Source organism: Microtus oregoni, unplaced genomic scaffold, assembly GCF_018167655.1.
Source record: "Microtus oregoni isolate MIOR12 unplaced genomic scaffold, Mior012 000005F_ref0000423, whole genome shotgun sequence".
Taxonomy (NCBI): Eukaryota; Metazoa; Chordata; class Mammalia; order Rodentia; family Cricetidae; genus Microtus; species Microtus oregoni.
This window is the reverse complement of record NW_024543064.1, coordinates 9,216,406-9,235,861: the sequence shown is the minus strand read 5'-3', so window position 1 is coordinate 9,235,861 and position 19,456 is coordinate 9,216,406. Positions and strand designations below refer to the sequence as shown.

At 49.0% G+C, this 19,456-nt stretch overlaps 1 protein-coding gene across 6 annotated transcripts in view; it reads right to left on the bottom strand.

The window, feature by feature from the left end:
* Positions 1–8,075: 8,075 nt before the first annotated feature.
* Positions 8,076–19,456, bottom strand: part of LOC121447808 (vacuolar protein sorting-associated protein 13D) — a 227,914-nt gene continuing 216,533 nt past the window's right edge. For all 6 annotated transcript variants that reach the window (XM_041651068.1, XM_041651069.1, XM_041651071.1 and 3 more), the window contains 3 exons: positions 18,083–18,214; positions 11,748–11,988; positions 8,076–10,649 (listed from right to left, as the gene is read on the bottom strand). In XM_041651068.1, the coding sequence (XP_041507002.1) occupies positions 10,518–10,649; positions 11,748–11,988; positions 18,083–18,214 (505 nt within the window). In that variant the 3' untranslated portion in view covers positions 8,076–10,517. The remainder of the gene's footprint in view (positions 10,650–11,747; positions 11,989–18,082; positions 18,215–19,456) is intronic.

Sequence of the window (19,456 nt, the reverse complement as noted above, 5' to 3'; positions counted from 1 at the left end):
TCTTCTATCTTAATTTAACCCATTTCTATTAATCTGTGTATCGTCATGTGTCTGTGGCTTACCAGCAAGGTTTTGGTGTCTGTCCCTGGCAGCAACTACGTGGCATCTAGCGACTCTGCCCTCTTCCTCCCAGCATTCAGTCTCGTTTTCCTCACCTAGCTCTACTCTGCCCTATCACAGGCCAAGGCGGATTCTTTATTGATTAACCAATAAAAGCAACACATATACAGAAGGACCTCCCACACCATACATGTACATATAAGAACGCACGTGTACATTAGTGCATATGTGGAGGTCAGAGGAAAACTTGCGGGACTCAGTTCTCCACTTCCACCATACGGGTTTCAAGGACTGAATTTAGCTCATCAGGCTTGGTGATAGATACCTCTAGCTGGTGAGTCTCCTTGCTGGCCCCTGAACTTTTAAAATAAGTAATAATGTCAGTAAAAAGAATAAGTATTATAGTATAAGACAGACATAACTAATCCTTTTGTGAACCTTAAATATATTTAAAAGAACTTAATGTCTTTGTTTGTTTTTTGAGACAGGATTTTCTTTGTATAGCCTTGGCTGTCCTGGAACTCAATCTGTAGACCAGGCTGGCCTCAAATACACAGAGATCCACCTGCCTCTGCCTCTGCCTCCCAAGTGTTGGTTTTAAGGCATGCGCCACCACCACCCAGCATTACTTAACGTTTTAATTCGTTAACTTGGTTGCTGTACTATATCACACAGATTTGCTGGATTCTGCAGTAACTTGTTGCACATCCATTAGAATCCCAGCAATTAGAAGCTGAGGCGCGCTGTCTGAAAAGAAGCCGGCAGCCTGGAGCATATAAGCAATGAATTTTAAAACTCTGTAACTTAAGAAAAAAAAAAAAAAAAAAAGCTCACGAAAACTGCCTTACCAAAAAAAAAAAAAAAAAAAAAAAGAAAGAAAGAAACTAACAAACTAAATGGAAAATTAAAAAAAAAATAGAGATAATTTTCAAGAATTGGTGGCAGAAAAAGTAGTTTTTTCTTTTTTTAAGACAGAAGTTTAGTGACGTCAGGAAGGTAGAATCTTTGGGGTGGGAGGGGACACAGACTGGCACTGGGAGTCTGAAGGACATTCAGACTGTCCAGAGTTAGTTCTTAAAAAGCTGGTAAAGGAAGAGATGTTTGTTTACAGAGAGCCTGATGACAGTAGAAGGGTTCCACTGCCAGGCCAGGAGGCTTTGCCGCAGGGCCTGATGCTAAAGAGGAGCGTGTCCCACTGACAGCAGTGTGAAGTGACACCCTCGTGAAAGGGAAGGGTTCAGAGGAAGCAGGCTTGGCACTGGCAAAAGAGCCAGCTACGAAACATCCGCTGACTGGAATTGCTGATTTCACACACTCATACAGAACATATAGCTTAGTAATTGTGTGCAACAAACACACACGCACACACACAGTTCTACACACACATACAGACACAGTCACACACAGACATACATACACAGACACAGTACGACACATCCACATACAGTCACAGACACACACAAGACACAGAGTCACACACACACACACACACACACACACACACACGGATTTCAGCTATTACTAAATTATACCAAGTTCTAGTTAGCTTTGACTATGAACTTGATCCAGCTTACAGTCACCTATGTATGTCTGTTGAGGGATTGCCAGATCCTATTGGCCTACAGACACATTTGTGGGGGGATTGTCTTGACTGTTGATTGGTGTAGGAGGGCACAGCCCACCGTGGGCAGAACTGAACTGTGTAAGGAAGACCAATATGAATGAACCTGAGTGAGCTAGCACGCGGCATCCTCCACGTCCTGCTGTACCTCACTGGCTTCAAGTGAGCGCCTTGGTCAGAGGCACTGCTGCCTGGAATAGCAAGCAGGCCTGCCTTCAGATTCCTGCCCTTAATTCCCTCAGCAGCAGACTGTGACCAAGATGAAACAACCCTTTCCTAACCTAAGTTGCTTTTGGTCAGTGTTTTGTCATAGAAACAGAATGGAACTGGAACATATTACTAATGTAGCATACTCCTTTCTCTCTCTCCCTTCCTTCCTCCCTCTTCCCCTCCCCCTTCCTTCCCTCCCTCCCTCCTCCCCTCCCCCTTCCTTCCCTCCCTCCCTCCTTCCCTCCCTTTCTCATTTCTTCTGTTGTGACATGATTTGCTATGTATCTTAAGCTGGCCTTGAATTTTCAGCCCTTCCGCTTCAATCTCCAAAGTGACAGGGTGGCAAGTGTGTCACTCTGCACTTTCTCTTTTTTAGATCTCATGCAGGAACTGAAATTTGCATTTACAAAACAAAGAAATGCATTGCCTCCACAGCAAACACCTCTAACCCAAACACACTGCAGGTGGTCACACAGGAGGGTGGAATCAGAAAAGCATTTTCATTTTGCTTTTGAGCCATTGTCTGCCATGCTTTATGAGTCTGCTTAAATGCAGGAATATGCCGGATATGAGGGCTAGAGCCTCCCCCACTCCTTTAAGCTATCATATATGAATTATACTAATAATAGGTTTCATTGTCACATGTCATTCACATATATAATGCATTTTGTTCACGTGCACCTCATTTACCCTCTGCTGTCCCCCTCACTCCTGCTGAACCCCTCCTTTTCCCACCTAGTGTCCCTTCTACTGTCTTATCTTTCTCTTCTCTATTTTGAGCCATCGAGTTTCATTATGGCTGCATACAGGAGCATGGACATCTTACTGGTGGATACACCACTGAAGAAATGTCCTCCCTCCCCTCAGCAACTGTTGACAGCAAAAGCTCCTTATGGAGAGCCCGATATCAGGAGCCTCTCCCAGGAGCTGGAGTCTTTTGAGCTGCACCCTGAGAGCTCTTGTGAACAAGCCAGATGTGTGAGACTCTGCTGCAGTGGGTACCTACCCCACAACCGTGAGCATCGGAGTTAGTTTCCATGTGAAATACAAGGCTCAGTAAAGGCTATACAATACAAATGTGCTAAATGGATTGCATGCGTATTATTAAAAGTTGATGGGATTTAAAGCCACTGAAGGGGAGGTCTACATCCACGCAGTCTGCAGGCTTTGTTTAGAACTGCCATGTGCATGCTGTTCCAGACAGCTTGTCCCAGGCTTGCTCTTGTTTTCGGTATCTCCAGGCCACACGTTTGTCTGTCTGGCCACACCCAGGCTATGACTCTGCTGCATACTGCCCTTAGGATATCACCAGCACAGACCGATTATCCTCTGACCACTCATCACATCATTATCTCCACTTGGCCTGCCAATCAACTTTACCTTCTCTCTTTTTAAACCGAATTTACGGTTTTCTCTTAATTTAAAATTTGTGTTTATCATTATGGTATTTGTGTAATGTGCACGTCTGATCTCTCTCTCTCTCGTGTGTGTGTGTGTGTGTGTGTGTGTGTGAACACACGTGCCACGGTGAATGTGGGGAGGTCAGAGGACGCCTTGATGCTCTCCCCTCCACTTCTATATACGTGCATTCCAGTATCCAACTTGGGTGACCATGCCTTCACAGCAAGCAAGCGCTTTGACCTAGGGAGCAATCTCATGGGCCAGCTTCACCCCCTCATGTGACTTCTACTCCCCAATCCCAGTGAAAGTTCTCTTAGAGGTGACGTCCCCCACGTCACTGAACCCAACACATGTCCTTAACAGTCTGTTAGCATTCAGTTCTGTCGACGATGTCTTCTTCCTCCCCAGGACCTTCCTTCCCTACTTTCAACTCCTTCTAAAGCTACATTGTGATACTAGAATGCTCCACTGTGACATGACAATTCTCAGCTGTGACTTCATAATGTTCCAGTGGACCATCACAGTTCTCCAGTGACACCACAATGCTCCAAAGCAACATTACATTACAATGTTACCTTATGACAACACAGTGCCAACTTGTGATATCAAACATCACTGTTGTGGGACCTTTGAACCCTTTAGCCAATGGCTTTGCGGGGTTATGAGCCCTATGTATAAGACCACCTCTCTCTCTCTCTCTCTCGGCCGGGTTCTAGAGCAAACGGCAGAGTGGTGGTACTGATGACGCTCTTCACTCCTGGGCAGACAGCTGGATGAAGGCAGCTGGATCAGTGGCGGCGTCTGCTTTGTCCTGTCTCTGGGAGTTTGTCTTGCCACTGCACCCTCTAATAAATTGGTAGACTTTGGTGGGTTCTTGCTTCATATGGCTTCAGGGTGAGGGACTCAGGAGCCTCCTCTTCCTGCCACAAGGGAATGTTAACAGGCCCAACTGTATGACGGTGATCAGTTGAGAAAGCAATGGGTAGGTTGGTGAGATGCCTCAGTGGGGAAAGGCTCTCGCTGCCCAGCCTGACCACCCGAGTTCAAGGCCCAGGTCCCCCATGGTAAAAAGAAAGCTTTTAGCTCCATCATGGTAAGAAGGCATGGCAGAGGAGTGTGCTAGCTGATCACTAGTTTCTGTCGAGGTGGGTGTTTGTGCTTGGCTGGCCTCCTCTTTTTACTCTGTGTAATGGTATCCAGGGGTTGGTGCCACCAACATGCAGGGTGAGTCTCCCTCCTCAGTTAAGCCTCCTTGGAAACTCCTCACAGACACGGACAGAGGCGTGTCTTCCGAGTGATTCCTAAGCCAGAAGGGCTGACACTGAAGATCAACCACCACAGGCTTTCCCTCGTCAGGCTGATGCCCCAAACACACCATGGTCAACCACGACATTCCACTGCTGGGCTCTGAAGTCTCATGTCAATCTTATAACGCAAAACACATTTAGTTCATCTCTAGCAGACTCTAAGATCTTAACAGTTTGTAAACTGATCAAACATGGTACTGCAGGATTTCTTCTGGAACTCAGGAACTCTCTTAGCTATCAGCCCTAGAAAATAAGTTATTAGGTTTTACTTACCCCCAACATACAATGGGGAACAGTTAACAACCCTATTCTAAAAGGGGGGGGGGAGAAGGCATAGTTAGGACAGATTGGACCAGAACAAGACCAGAACTTGGCCAGGCAAACACCAAGCCCTACAGCTTCATGGCCTGCATTTGAGGCTCCTGGTGGATCTGCTGGACTCGAATGGCCTTGGGTAGCCTTACTCTTCTCCTTGGCAGACGTCTCATTGGCATGGCATATCCATCATCCTGGCATCTCCATTACAGTTCAGGGTTTACCCTCCTAGAGTCACACAATAGTGTTTTACAGGCTTCCTGCAGGATCTCTAACCCTGGACCACACTTCCTGGCCTCAGTGGCTTTCTGGGACCCTGTGAGCTTTCGCAACCCTATAATTCATGCACTTCTGCATGCCTGCACAGCCAGTGCTGTGGGTGATGCTATCAGCTCCCACGGCTGTAGGGCCTCTGTGTACACCGAGGTGGCTGAACGTGGGAGAAACTTGACCCATTTCACAGCAGGAAAGGTTCACAGTGGCATTCTCTATCTAGTCTTTCTCCTTCAAATGAACTTGTAATTCTAACAAGTTGGAGTCTTCAGTGAGGCACCTTTCCTGGTGTCCCACGATAAAGCACAAGGTCCCCCCTCAAGGGAACTCACTCCTGTAACAATTACAGCCATTTTCTCTGCATGGTCCTTGCCAGCAACTTCGATTTACTCGTGCATTCTGTGGTGGTTTGGATGCAAACAGCCCCTGTAGGCTCATATATTTGAAGGCTTGGTCCCTAGTTTTGGAAAGGATTACGAGGTATGGCCTTGTTAGAGGAGGTACGTCACTAGGGTAGGCTTTGAGATTTAAAAAGCCCACACCAGGCCCAGTCTCCTTTCTCTTTGACGTGGACTTGCGGATAAGATGTGAGTTCCTGGCTGCTTCTCCAGCATCAAGCCTGCCAGCTGCCAGGCTTCCTGCCATGACAGTCATGGACTCGCCCTCTGAACCTGAAGTCCCAATTAAATGCTTTCCTTTATAACTTGCCCTGGTCACCGTGTCCCTTCACAGCAATATGATAGTAATTAAGATACTTCCTTATCACAAAACTGAACATTTTTTTATACCTGCCTGCTCCACTGGCTGTTCTCTGCCATCAGAAACCTGGACAAGAGCCGGAGTAGTAACCATGTCATAGCTTGGGATACTAATTGCCTTGCGATTTCCTCTGAGAAACAAGTTAGTTCATTATGCCTGTCTTCAGCCTTACTCAGATTCTCAGGACGTGGGCAGAACGTGCTTAGCCAGAACATGATATGAATGGCCACTAGTCCAGTTCCCAATAGTCCTTGTCCCGCTCATGAGCTGAGCCTCCACTGACCACATCTCTTCTGGACTTCCACCAGGATGCTGCATTATTTTTGCTGACAGATCTTAGGTTTTCTCTGACCCCAAGCTCTAAACTCTTGTACACCCTTCCACAAACCAGTTCTAAACCCCTAAGAACCACACAGAGAGGGTTATTACAGCAGCAGCCTGCTGTTCAGATGCATTTTCTCATCGCTGTAACAAAGCATCCGGCACAAAGGCAATTTAAGGCAGGTAGACTCAGTCTGGAGAGATGGCTCAGTGGTTAAGAGCACTGTCTGCTCTTCCAAAGGTCCTGAGTTCAATTCCCAGCAACCACATGGTGGCTCACAACCATTTATAATAAGATCTGGTGCCCTCTTGAGGAAGAGGCCTGGCCAATCGTCCTCATCAACTTAGACTGTGAAAGCCAATATGGACAAGTTCAACAGAACCACATATACGGGCTGCCCGTGCAGGCTTCAGCACTGCCAGGGCACACGGGCTGCCCGAGCAGGCTTCAGCATTGCCAGGGCACACATTTCATTCATTTAAAGCTGACCTAAGAAGTAGAGAATCTGAAATCCCCCCCAATGGCCAGACAGTGGCATAGTGACTGAAGGAACCAAGGCAAAGCCCACCCTCCTCTAGCTTTCAGACACTAGAACAGGAAAGCCTACTACAATTTAAGTAGTACAAACCAGAAAAATGTGGAACGCTCTCAGATCCATTTAAGAAAACCATAGATATTTTCTACTTTAAAGACACAAAGACTCAGAACAGTAGCGAAAGTTATGGGACCTAGCAGAAGAATAACAAGCTAACACATGCTGTAGAAATGAGGTTCAGTGCCAGAATTAAGGGTGGTCTGTATCAGGAAATCTAGTCACTGAATGTTTTACAAAATGAAAGGGGAGTTGGCAAGATGACTCAGCAGTTAAAGGCACTTGCAGCAAAGCCTGAAGACCTGAGTTCAATCCCCAAGACCCACATGGTGGAAGGAGAGATCAATGCTAGAAAGCTGCTCTCTGGTGTCTACACACGGAGAGTGACACGTATGTTCCAGCCCTGTTCCTGATGTGAAAACCACAAGCCTGTTCTGTACACTGGCTGCTGCCCTGTGGCATGATTACACATGCCCTAGAATAACCAGCTCATGTCCCTAGAACACAGAGGCAGTCAATGTCTACCCAGGTCCCTGGGTCAGCCCACCCTTCCTGTTTGGTTTTGGTTCTTTTCCTTGCTGGGTTGCTGATCTAGAAATGCCTGGGTTCCAGGGACCCTCAGGCCTTAGCCTGAGTAATTGGGAATACAGGTATGAGCCATTGTCCCTGGCCATCTTTTCCTCTTGAGGCATCTGGTGTTGGCCACTTTATACCCATGGCCAAATACTCTAGAGGTGTCAGTATGAGGTATCCCCAGTTTCTCTCCTTCCAGTTCCCCCTGAACCTCATCCCTCTTACCCAGTTTTCAGCCCCGGCACACCACCAGAGTGCTCTGAGCAACATCTCCACTGCTTCTGATTCTGGATCATGAATGTGGTCCTCCTCGTTGATTTGCTAACACAATTCTAAACCCTATGTAGACTCACACCCTCATAAGTCAACACGCATCTCTGCCTCCTCCTCGCCTGCCTGAACTCTAAATGATGACCTCTACCCTGTACGCTCAGCCTGAAGGCCCTAGAGGAGGTAATGAACACCACCCAGCACACAGCTCCTGCAGGGCAGAGCCACTTCCAGCCGCTCACTCCAGGTGTGGGTGTCTACCTGCGGCTGTACCTGCCTATTGTACTAGGTTTGATGTCTGTCAGTGCTGACGATTCTAGAATGGTGGCAACACAGAAAAGGAGGAGGAGGAAGGCAACAGACAGGCAGGGAAAGTCAACAACGCACTTTATTTCGCAGGAGAGCAGTGCCAGCTCTGGGGTGTGCAGGTTGGTTGCACAGTCTGTGTTTACATAGTGAAGAACCAGCCATTTTATTTCCCACTCACTGGGCAGCTATGGTGCTTTTTATTTATTTGAGGCACAAATGACACTTGAACACAAAGTGGCCCTGGACCCTTTTGAACACCGAAGTGGGATGAGTATCCACCAAACAGCTGGTGGGGGGGGGCACAAAAGGCTACCTCTTTGCCTCTGCCATGGAAGCCTGGGGTGAGGATGCTCTCCTGGAGCTGGCTTTCTGATTGAGTCTAGGTGGCTTCTGACATCTCTTTACCCAGCTTCCCTCCATCAGCTAACTTCTCCCAGAAGAACTGTATTTGAGGCAGTATGAAACTGTCCCAGCAAAGTCTCTGGTGTCATGGGCTAAGAACCAGCTTAGGAGGAAACAGGAACTGTGGCAAGGCCTGTTTCTTTTGGAGCTTTGAACTCTGTCCTGTAAGCCAGGAGGCAGTGCTGAAAGCCCCTGGGATCTTCCCCAGGCCTGACATGAGGGCTATAAGGCCAAGAGAGCTGAGAACTCAAAGGAGGGCTCCCTTCACCCTGCAGCCCTACCCTATGTGGTCTCCAAGCCCTATTTTAATACCCGTTCCTAAGGCTAAGTATCAGAGGGAGGGGGTGTGCCATCACAGGAGAGGGACAGTTATTTAAAGAGCTGATTAAATTAGAAAGGAACCGGGGAGGGTGTCTGATTTTCCCTGGGTCCTCCTGAAGCACCAGCTGCAGACTGAGAAACCCAGATTAAGGTGTCCAGGGCAGGGCGGACTTCCCCTAGTGACACTAGTCCCTTCAAGTGGTGGGGATGTTTGAAGCGACTGTCCCAGCAAGTGGCAGGGGACACACAATTGATGCTTCTGAAGCCTCCTCTGTAAGAGATCAAGGTCTCAGGCAGTGAGTTACTGATAACAAGACCCCGGCCGGGCTTATGTGGGTGTGGGGGTCCAGGCTGGTGAAGAAGTCTATGATGGGTTAGACTCTCCTCCTCAGCTGTGAATCTCCAACAGGGGCACTGACACCATCTTGCCCTCCCCAGCGAACAATGACTTGCCAACCAAAGACCCAACCCACAAAAGTCAAGTCTGGTTCAGGGAAGAGGGCAAATGTGGAGGTCAAGAAGACAGACCCTTGAAAATACTGTGTAGTTAAAGTGCACCTTCAGGACGGCCTTACCTATCAATGCTTACGTGCCATGGTGGGCATGAGCACACGCACAGGATTGAGTTGGAGGAACAAATCAGCTCCATTTGTGTCTCAGAAGGGTTATAAACACTAAAACCTTCCACATATCCATGGGGTGAGGCCCGCCCTCCTCCTACCCAGTGTAGGGCGAGGCCCGCCCTCTCCTCCCTCCTATTTGCTTAGTCCTTCTAGAAAAGGGAAATTCCAAAAGTAAGTCCCAGGAAGCCCCTCACCCGCACACCAGGCTTCAGGTTAGAACCAAGGACAAGACGCTTTGGCCAAGAATCTGGTACCAAGCTCCCATACCATACCCTTTCAGCATTCATAGCACACACCCTTTTCTGGAACCTTCTCCATCCAGATCGTGTTCCCAGGAGGCTGTGGTGCTGTGACATCAGCATGTGGTTTTATCAACATCACGGTGGGAAGTGGGATTATGTCAGCTGTGTCAGGAGAGTCCACCGGTGCTTCTGACCTCTCTTATCGCAAACTGCACAAGGAAAACCTCAGCAACTGACCATTTACCTCCCAGGAGGGTGGAGTGGTTGGAGAAGGCCAGTAGGTAGAAATTAGAGACTTGCCTGAGAAATTTAAACACTCCCTATAACGTGGGTAAGAACAAAGATGGGCGCCATCTGGTCTCTAGGCCTTGCCATGGTGGCTCTGCTTCTGCTCCCACCTAGGTGACTGCAGGCTCACCCTTGAACACTGACTGCATTTGCAACCCACACAGTGTATCTTTCAACTTCCAAAACCACCTTCCCACAGGGACTCCCCTGCAGGAGTCGTGCAGAATTAGTAAGACAGAGGATCTAGTCCAACTTTACATTACTGTACAGGTAACAAATCTTCACACACAGCACAGCCCTGCTTGGAAGCTTCTATGTATTTACAAACACACAGTTGTACATATATACATGTTAACAAAATACAGGGCACTCTAAAAATTAGATCCATCTTAATACATTTTTAACGTTATTCAATCAATACTTTTAAAAATTATTTCCCCATAATCTAAAGTAACTCCCTGCCCCACAAACTAATATGGTTTTCTGCTTACATTTTTCCCTGTGAGAATTTCTTTTCCCTTGTTCCTTGATATCGCCCCCAAACACTCTTCTGGCTTCCTTTAGCAGGAGTCTGGGCATCTGTCCTCCTAGTTCTGTCTGGAGCATCCCTCTCCAGCAGCCGGGTGTCCTCAGGAATCCAGTTCCAACTGCTCTTGATTCTCACTGAGTCTTAACATAAGCTGCTGTTCATAGTAGAGACTCTTGGCATAGTTGATTTCCTGTGACAACTTGACAGCAAGGACCTCAGATTTCACATGCACCTAGAGAGAGACAAGAATGAGCACACTGCCCTGAGACAGGGCAGCCAACCACACCAAGAGGGCAAGATACAGTACCCAAGAACAGTTCCCATTTGAGCAGCCAAGACAGTGTGTCTGGTTCACCCTGATCCAGCTTTAGTTTATATCCCAGTTACTACAAGCAGACTATCACCACCAGCACTTGTGACCAGAGTGGATGAGATTCCAGTCAGAGGTAAGACGGGGACAATGGACTGAACTTCTTATTCAAGTCCAAAGCCTGGTGGTGGCCGGTACAGGAAAAAGAGTCAGTAAACACAGGCCTAAATCCGTTATTTCCCAGAACACTACACAGCTAGCTCGCCCTGAAAGCGGGAGACAGTGGTGGATAGGCACACTTGGTGGAAAATGCACACTTTGGGGCATTAACTTTTAATCAACCAGCTCTAATTTAAGCCAATGATCCCCATTTGAGCTCATTCCTGAGAGAATGGGGAATGTTGAAGAGCTCCAGAGGAGAGACCCAGCAAGATGGCTTTTCTGGTCTACAGAAAGACCAGAGATGCACATGGCCGCTCTGAAGGGTGCAGGACCGACAGGTGGTCCTGCTGCTACTTCCTCGCAACTGCTCTGCTGTGGGCACTGGACCAGCTCAGCAGAGTAAGGCGCTCTGAGGTCTAGACACAGCATGGGGATCAGGTGGGTCATCCGGGTCTGAGCCCCAGCTTGCGCCAGAGTTGCCAAGTGGCCTGAAGAAACCACCTGCCCTGACCCCTTAACAGCATTGAGGGAACAGCAGGAAGTGCATGCTGGAAGGCAGCAGGGGCATCTCTACCTAGACGTTCTGGCACAACACCTCTCAATTTGCGGAGATAAAGTATCATTTTTATTTACAAACACCTATCAAATGTGCCTCACGCTAGTTGTCAGCATAGATCAAAGGGCTGTGGTTTCCTGATACCAGAAAAACAATACAGTGTGTTCCCTGTCATCCTCCTGGACTCACGGCATCATCAGCACTCAGCACTGTGTTTCAGGGACACAAATGCAGGAGAACACACCCGGGGTGTCCAGTAGAGCAGGTTGTCCACATGAGTGACAAGGAACAGCTGTACTCACCATTGGCTTCTGGTGGGACGGGCCTGGGATGGACACACCACTGCTGGAGTTGGCAGCTTTCTTGGTCACCTGCACATACACCTTCCCGTGGTCTTTGGAGACAAGGCAGTGGTAGAGGTCATCATATTTGACCTCGAGGAAAATGGCCTCTCGGTCTATGTAGTCCCCACTCTTCAGGAAGTACACAGCTTTGGAGGAGATGAGGACACAGTAGCTATCGATATTCTCCACGGCTATGAAGCTGCGTGGGGAGAGAGAAGAACACGTGATGCTTAGCTGTTCCATGTTGGGGACAGGCCATCCCTGAGGTCTCTGGGGTCTGGAGCCTAGGCTTACCCAGGCTTCCTAATTACCACGTGTGTGGCTTCATTACTCTGGGCCTCAGTTTCCCCATTTGTAAGTTTGTGTTAGGAAGAACTTGGCCACAGGAGCTGCTGGAGGCCCATACCCACGGCACACTCTCAGCTGCAGGATGCTCATGAACAAGGGATATTGGCCAAGAGTTCCAGAAACAGAAACAAACTCCTGTTCTGAAATGGGCTTTGTGGGGTGCTCAGTGAGCTTTTGGGGTGCTCAATGAGCTTTAGGATAGTTACGACTTAGAGAAACACAGACCAGCTAGACCCTGAGAGACAACAGCAGGGGCTTGATGATGTGAGGGGACAGGTCTGCCAGACTGCACAGCCAGGGTCTGCACACCTGCATTTATGTCTTCCCTCTGACCCCTGATCAGTACAACCAGGGACACAGGGCTTGAGACACCACTTCCATCTCAGAACTATAGTCATGGCGGCTAAGAGATCCCAGGCCACTAAGAAATAACTTAGCTTTGAAAAAGAGAAAGACTGAGCCCTCAGCACCTTCAGACTGATGTGGAGATTTATGTAAGTCACACCTCTCTGTTCGGTTGCTGAGCCAGGGGGTCAGCCCGGAAGACACAGTGACAGCCTTCCTAGTTTGGTAGCTGCCTGTATCTTATGCTGGCCTTTCATAGTGTGCCTGAGCGCCAGGGACAGCAAGGCACCCTGGGTGACGGCAAGCATACTAAGAGCTGACTGACACAGGCTGCTGTGATCCTCGGGGTTTTAAGTTATGTTTGCTCGGCGTCAAGGCTCCACCTGGTACTGCCATGGATCTAGGTCCAGGGTAGCCTTGGTCCAGGGTCACAAGGCACAAAATCCTCAGAGAGGGCAGAATCACCAAGGGCAGTAGAAGGCCAGCAAGCAGGGGTTGTCCTGTCAGGCCCACGCGTGGCTGGCCCTCCTTCTCTCTGCAGCAGACCTCTAGGTCGCACTTCATTTCCTCCCTCCTCCCCAGCCAGAGTCACCATCCTGACTCTCGAAAGCCCTGGCTCTTGATTGCTGATATTTCAACACCTTGGCCTGCCAAGGCACCGCCAGAGATTTCATTCTGCCTCCCGGCTAAGCATCCTGTCTCTCAGTGGTGCTCTAAGCCTGGGCGTGGTCCACTGCACACCCATATGACTTCCTGAGTACCCACTACCGAGTCAGTCAGAGTCAGTCACCGTGTGGACTTGCTAAATACCCACCTTGTTCTAGTCGTCATTTTAACTATGGCTCCCATGACAAAAATTGGGGTTTGCTGTTCTCATTTAACTGGTTGGCAATGCTGAGAATGTAGACTTATAAAGTCTCACTGTCAAAATTAGCAGCGCCCAGCGGCCCTCCTTGCTCAGCTGGCTTAGTACAGCCTCCTCGTGAGAGGCACTCTGAGAGGCAGGGGCCACATTGCTAAGTGAGGAGACGGGAATGGGGGAGGGCATGGGGAGACAGAAGGAAGAGGGCACATCACAGGACCAGTTGGAACCAGATGGAAAATGAAGGAAACATTCAGAAACAACTTTGTTCTGGAGCACAGGCGGGCAAGGAGCTCAGCCATGAAGGATGTCCCCGACTCTTTGAGGGGCTCCAAAGGTGGCGGGGAGGCAAGGTGATAGCAGGCACACATGTTAGAGCATCCTGCCAAGACTGGCTCCATCCTTCACCAAGGCGCTTCTGAGGACTTGGTGACACCGAGAAAGATACTTGTACACCTGAGGGCATACGGGCTGGTCCTGAGCACACTTCCCAACTGCTTTCTAGGAGGCCGCCATGTCTTAGCCCTCTTACAGGCCAGGAAACCTCCTGAAAGGCAGACAGCACGGTGAGGGAAAACTGAGCTAGGCAGACAAGGAGGGTCCACAAGCCCTCTGGCAAGGGAGCTTGCATTTTGGTAGCTCAGTGCCCTCATCTCTGAGGGAGATGGTGCTGCTTACTAGCCCCTTCAGTTAACACCACATGGAGAGGACCCATGATGGACAGAACAAGCCAGCACAGCAGCCCTAGTTGCCACATTGGCACTCTGGGCACAGGAGCCCTGCTCATGCCCTGGGGCTGCTGCTGCTGCTCTTACATTCATTGTCTTAAGGCCTTCAAAGCAACATCAAATCAGAACTAAGGGCAGAGTTAGGGGAGAAAGCACTGGGCAATGACCCAGGGCCTGGGTAGCCAATGGCTGTCTCCCCATCTTTGCTGAGGCTTCCCCTGCAAAACATTACTCAAGGTCAAGGTTTGGGGTCTCATCAACACCACTCTGTCATTCTGCTTGCTCCCTACCCCCATACACAAAACAATCTGGAAACCACATCAAAGATTCATTCAGATGGCTCCCGAGCAGCCCCTTCACATGCTCATCCTGAACTTGTCACTCGTGGTGAGGAGTGGGGGTGGGGGACAAAGCAGTGCTCTCTTGGTTCTTCCCTCCCCTGACCTATTCCTTCCTGCCTTTGTTCCTCTGTGCCCGCACCCCTGCCAGCCATGGCGGGACACCATACTTTGATACCTGGACTTGGACTTCCACTCCCGCTCCTCACTGCCACTGGCCCACAGATGGGCTGATGAAAAGCCTCATGGGTGACAGGAGGGACACTGTCTGTCCATGATCTGTTGACTCATAGGGCAGAGAGGTCCTCTCTGTAAATCAAACCACTGGACACCCTGCGAAACACAGCTCAGATTTCTTTTAGGACAGAGACTCTACCCTCCGTGGCAGGCAATGGGGAGCAAGTGCAAAGTAGTGAAAGCCCTTTTCTCCCCGTTTTATGCCCCTCTCCTCCCAAACAGGTCTGCCTGACTTGCTAGACTGTGAGCTTGATGAGGAACACCACCAAGTTTGTACTTGGCAAGGATTCTGAAGGTGACAGTAAAGACACCAGGAGGTCTGGAGGAGTTCAACTGCACATGTGTGCAGCACTGGCTGTGGGATGCCAGGGCTGTGAGTCTCTCAGAACTTTTATCTGAGCAGCTGGGTAACCTGTCAGTCACAAGTCTTGTGGTGTCAAACATCGCTGACAGATTAGTTCCCGGCTGAGAAAGTGAAGCTGGAGCTAGGGCTGGGGCTGAGACACAGTGCCCACTGAGCCATGGAAGGTGTCAGCTGGAGCTACGGCTGGGGCTGAGACACAGTGCCCACCGAGCCATGGAAGGCCCTGGGATACATTCCCAGCAAAGAAAGGAGGGAGGCGAGGGGAAGGGACAGAGAGGGAGAGAACAAAGGGGATGTTCACTATCATTTGTTTTCTGAATTCTGTTTGATTCTGTTAGCCATGTAAATGAGTTGGCTTCATTGCAAGACGAAGATGGCATTTAAGCATGTTATTTTGGGGAGAATCCTCTTCTTCAAAGGTGTGCCCCCCCCACACCTCTAGGAGACAAATACCTAAGGAGAGAAGCGTAAGGTTTACAAATCCGTCTTGCTTTCTTTTTATATACTTTTCTGTATTTAAGAAAAAAAATCTTCTAAGCATTACTTTCTATCTAAATGGCGAAAGACCCCAAGGGCCACTCTGCTGAGGCAGTAGCTCCTCGGGCCTGCAATCTGAGTGGTGGCCTTGCTGAAATACCAGAAGTCGGTATCTCACAGGAAACAAGCAAATGGAAAGACAACTTAAGCAGACCCTGCCCGCAAAGCAGGCGCTGCTCAGAAAGCGGATCCTATAGGCAAGCGCTATTTTAACACCAGCTTCATCCCGGGCCTGGATTAAGGCTGAGAAGGAGTAACAGAGGCACCGCTGATGAACCTGCTGTGAGGCCTGAGCAGACCTTAAATTGGATGGCAGTGACAATCTGTTCAATACTGTTTAATTAAATGGAAAAAAACCCACAAAACTAAATGCAACTTGATGTGGGAGATCAAAGTTGAAGCTGCTGCGGTGCTGGGGACTTGTGGGGCTTTGCTCCGTCAGGAAGTCATTACACAATATTTTCCAGAAGTAAAACAGTGAGTCTAACTGGAAAAAAATGTGGAAACATTTAGTTAGCACAGTAGAGCAAGGTATTAAAGACCCTTTTAACGGGTTAACTCTGAGGGAAATATGCAAATAATGAGGTTCTTAAACATGTTTTTAATTACAAATCTAGGATAAAAGTCAGAGGCAGAAGTCAGCATCGAGGTTTTCCTGAGCACCCCTTCCTGCAGACAGATGTCTGGACTACTCACATTGCCCTGGGGACAGGCTGGTAAGTGAGGACACTCCGAGCCATGCCTGCCACAGACCCTGCTGACCTCCTGTATGCCCAGGAAGACTGAGGTCACATGCCTCCCTTACCACCCACTGGCCAGGTTCCACCCTCAGCTTGGGTGGAGACACAGGGTTTTCATCTTCAAAGTCAAAATTCATTCCGGCAGTCATTGTGCCCAGATCACATGAACGTCAAGCATTTCGTGAAGTCGATTTCACTGGTTTCACCCTGACTCCAGATCAGTTCCCTGGTCTGTTTCCCATGTGTGCACCACGTGGGCAGGAATTCCATGGTGACTGGACTATGCTGTTTTCCCCCTCGTGCTTTCTAGCCTTATGTCATTCGATTACAAATGAATCTTGTTGCAAAGACCAGGGATGGTTTGGATAGTATAGAGGTAGGTTAGCAAAGAATCTAAAACACTCAAGGGTCTATAATTTTACTTAGCCTACCCTTCTTTTTGAGACAGGAATACCTATAGCCCAGGCTCACTATGCAGGGTGGCTGAGGACAACTTTGAACTTGTGATCCTTCTGCCTCCAATCCCAAGTGCAAATACCACTACTTTTGGTTTAGGCAGTGCTGGGGATGGAGCCCAGCTTCAGTGTATGCTAGGAAGTACTCTATCAGCTTAGCTACATCCCTCAACCCTTACTTAACCTTTGATAGCACACCTAAAGCCCCAGGGATTGGGAAGTGGGACAGTTCCACACAAGTGTTGAACTTAATGAATGACTCGGATCCCAGGCACTACTCTGGGTTTGGAGGGTTCTCGAGCGAGTGGACACCCTAGCCATCAGTGGGTCCCATTCTAGTAGTCTATACCATGCCCTGCTTGGCTGAGAAGTGACTCTCTAGTTGGAGGCCCAAAGCCCCATCAACAATGTAGTATATGGGCAGTCTCAGACCTCTCAGCCTTCAGAAGCAGATATCTAAATGTCTGTTGTTGAAGCCACTCCGTGCATAGCATGCTGCTAGGGAGCAAAGCCTTATCTAGAGAAGCTCCAGTGACAGTATGGCAGGACACATCTAGGAAGATGCCATATCCCATCTCCTAAATCCTGGACTTCATTTTCTATGTCCTCGTTCCCATAAGATATGAGATGTGAGTCGAGGCCTCTCTGGTACTGTCTCCACCAATGACACCGAAGACCATGCCAGGAACCAATCTCTCCCTGAACCCTTCCATCAGCCAGCAACACCACAGTGTTCAGAGCCTCCCTAGCTCGCCTCGCCTTAGAAGACACAAGTTACTATGCCCCAAATGCAGTCCTCTCACATCTGGGCAAGTCACAGAGCACTTTACATTCTGAGGGCTTCCACAGAATATCGCCAAGGACAGCCATGACTGCCACATCAGTTAAAATCTCAGTAGCTGAAAATGTGACAAGATCCTGGGTTACTAAAAGGGTGGCAAAACAATCAAGAAAACACATTTCCAGAACATTCTATGGGCAGTGGTTTGTGGTTCATTTTGCTGGTGTTCTATAGCAAACACTGGATACCAAAGTTTAAGGAAACTGTTTATAGGAAAACCAATCTCCTAACACCCCACGCCCCGGCCTCTCTTTGAGCTACCTCCACAAAGACTCACGCTGCAGAGCCAGCATAGTAAGGTCCACTCTGAACAGACTCCAAGTCACTCCCTCCGGTAAAGGCCATTTATAAGTAGTTATATTGAGACCTATCAGACATTCAGGACAAGCAAGCCTTCAGCCTTTCTCAAGGCTGAAACTCCTGAGTAACAGGGACGTTTCTCAGACTCAAAGACAGACAAGGAAACACAGTGGACCCATTTCTTCAGCCCCCACTTACAACTCATCTTGGATGTTGTCTGTCAGCTTGAAGAGCTGCTCCTGTCCTTCTGCCTGACTCTCAGAATAGCGAGGAAGCAATCCCTGGGGGCCAGTGCAGCAGCGCGGCTTCCGAACCCTCTGGGCTTGGGTCCTAGAGGGACAAATGGACAGGAAGAGGTTAAGTGTCAAGGTTGAAATGATTTTCCATCCTCATTTGGAAAGGCACTGCTTATAGACAGGAGGAAGCTGCAGCAGGGCTGTGTGGGCTACAGCATGCCCACTGTGAATTCAGACTGGGCCTCAACAATCCTTTGGCTACAGGACTATTGGCTCAATCAGCTGACTTCCTTGGTCTCAATCTCTCTTTCTGTGTAATGAGCTGGCACAACCCACCTCTTGGTTGTGGGAGCAAATAAGAGAGTACCAGTACCCCCATCAGGCTTGTGCTGAAGAGGATAGGTGACCGACCCATCACTGCAGCTCTGTAAGGTCACTATCACTACGTTCCCGACGGACCACACCGGTTTATTACGTTTTGCTAGGGATCTCTTTGGGTTGGCCTCTGGGGATGTGCAGTGGCTTCAGGAGGAACACCAACGGGCCTGGGCTTTAGTATGACCTGCTATGCTGCCAGGCTCCTGAGCGGTGAGCTAGGCTCCTGAGTAAAGGGTAAGGAATGCAGTGGCCATGTGAAGGGACCAGTCCTAGGACACAGCAGCAGCCCTAACTCATGCCACTTGGCTGCTGGTTGCCCAAAGGAATCTGCTTTGCTATGGCTTTCAGGGTCGGCTGCTGTTGTCTTTTTCCACAAACCATAGACAGGGTAATTGATAAATACTTTTTGGTGTTTTCCTAGAATCAGGAGTCCATATTTGTCTTGGAAAGGCGGTGCATACTTCAGATGATTGATAAGAGCGCACTGGGTCTGTCCTCGGCCTGTACTTGCTGTACTCTTTATTATTTGTTCCTGGAACCCACTGAAGCAAAACATCCCTCTCTAGACATAGCTCAAAGGGAGGAGCAGGCAGCCACACTGAATCAGCACTTTAGGACCATGGACTAGTGGGAGTGGAGACGTCTGACAGGGAGAAGTGTCCTGCAGGGCAGGTCGGGGTAGGACCCCGGAAGCAGCAGTCTGGAACTTGCCACAGGCTATCTGCAAAGCTAAGATCATTGCATGTGTTTCTGAACCCAGGTCAGGCTGAGTTCACCAGGCTCTGGTTCCAGAAGGTGCCATGGGGGTGTTTGATAGCTCGTAGGAAGCCAGATCTCCCATCCCCCTCACACATACAAGTCTCAAATACTTAGTTATGAGGGTGTCTTGTGTCCTTTTAGCTTTGGTTTGCAGGAGTCATATGGAGAGTTGGAGGAGGATGCAGGGGCTTGCACTGAG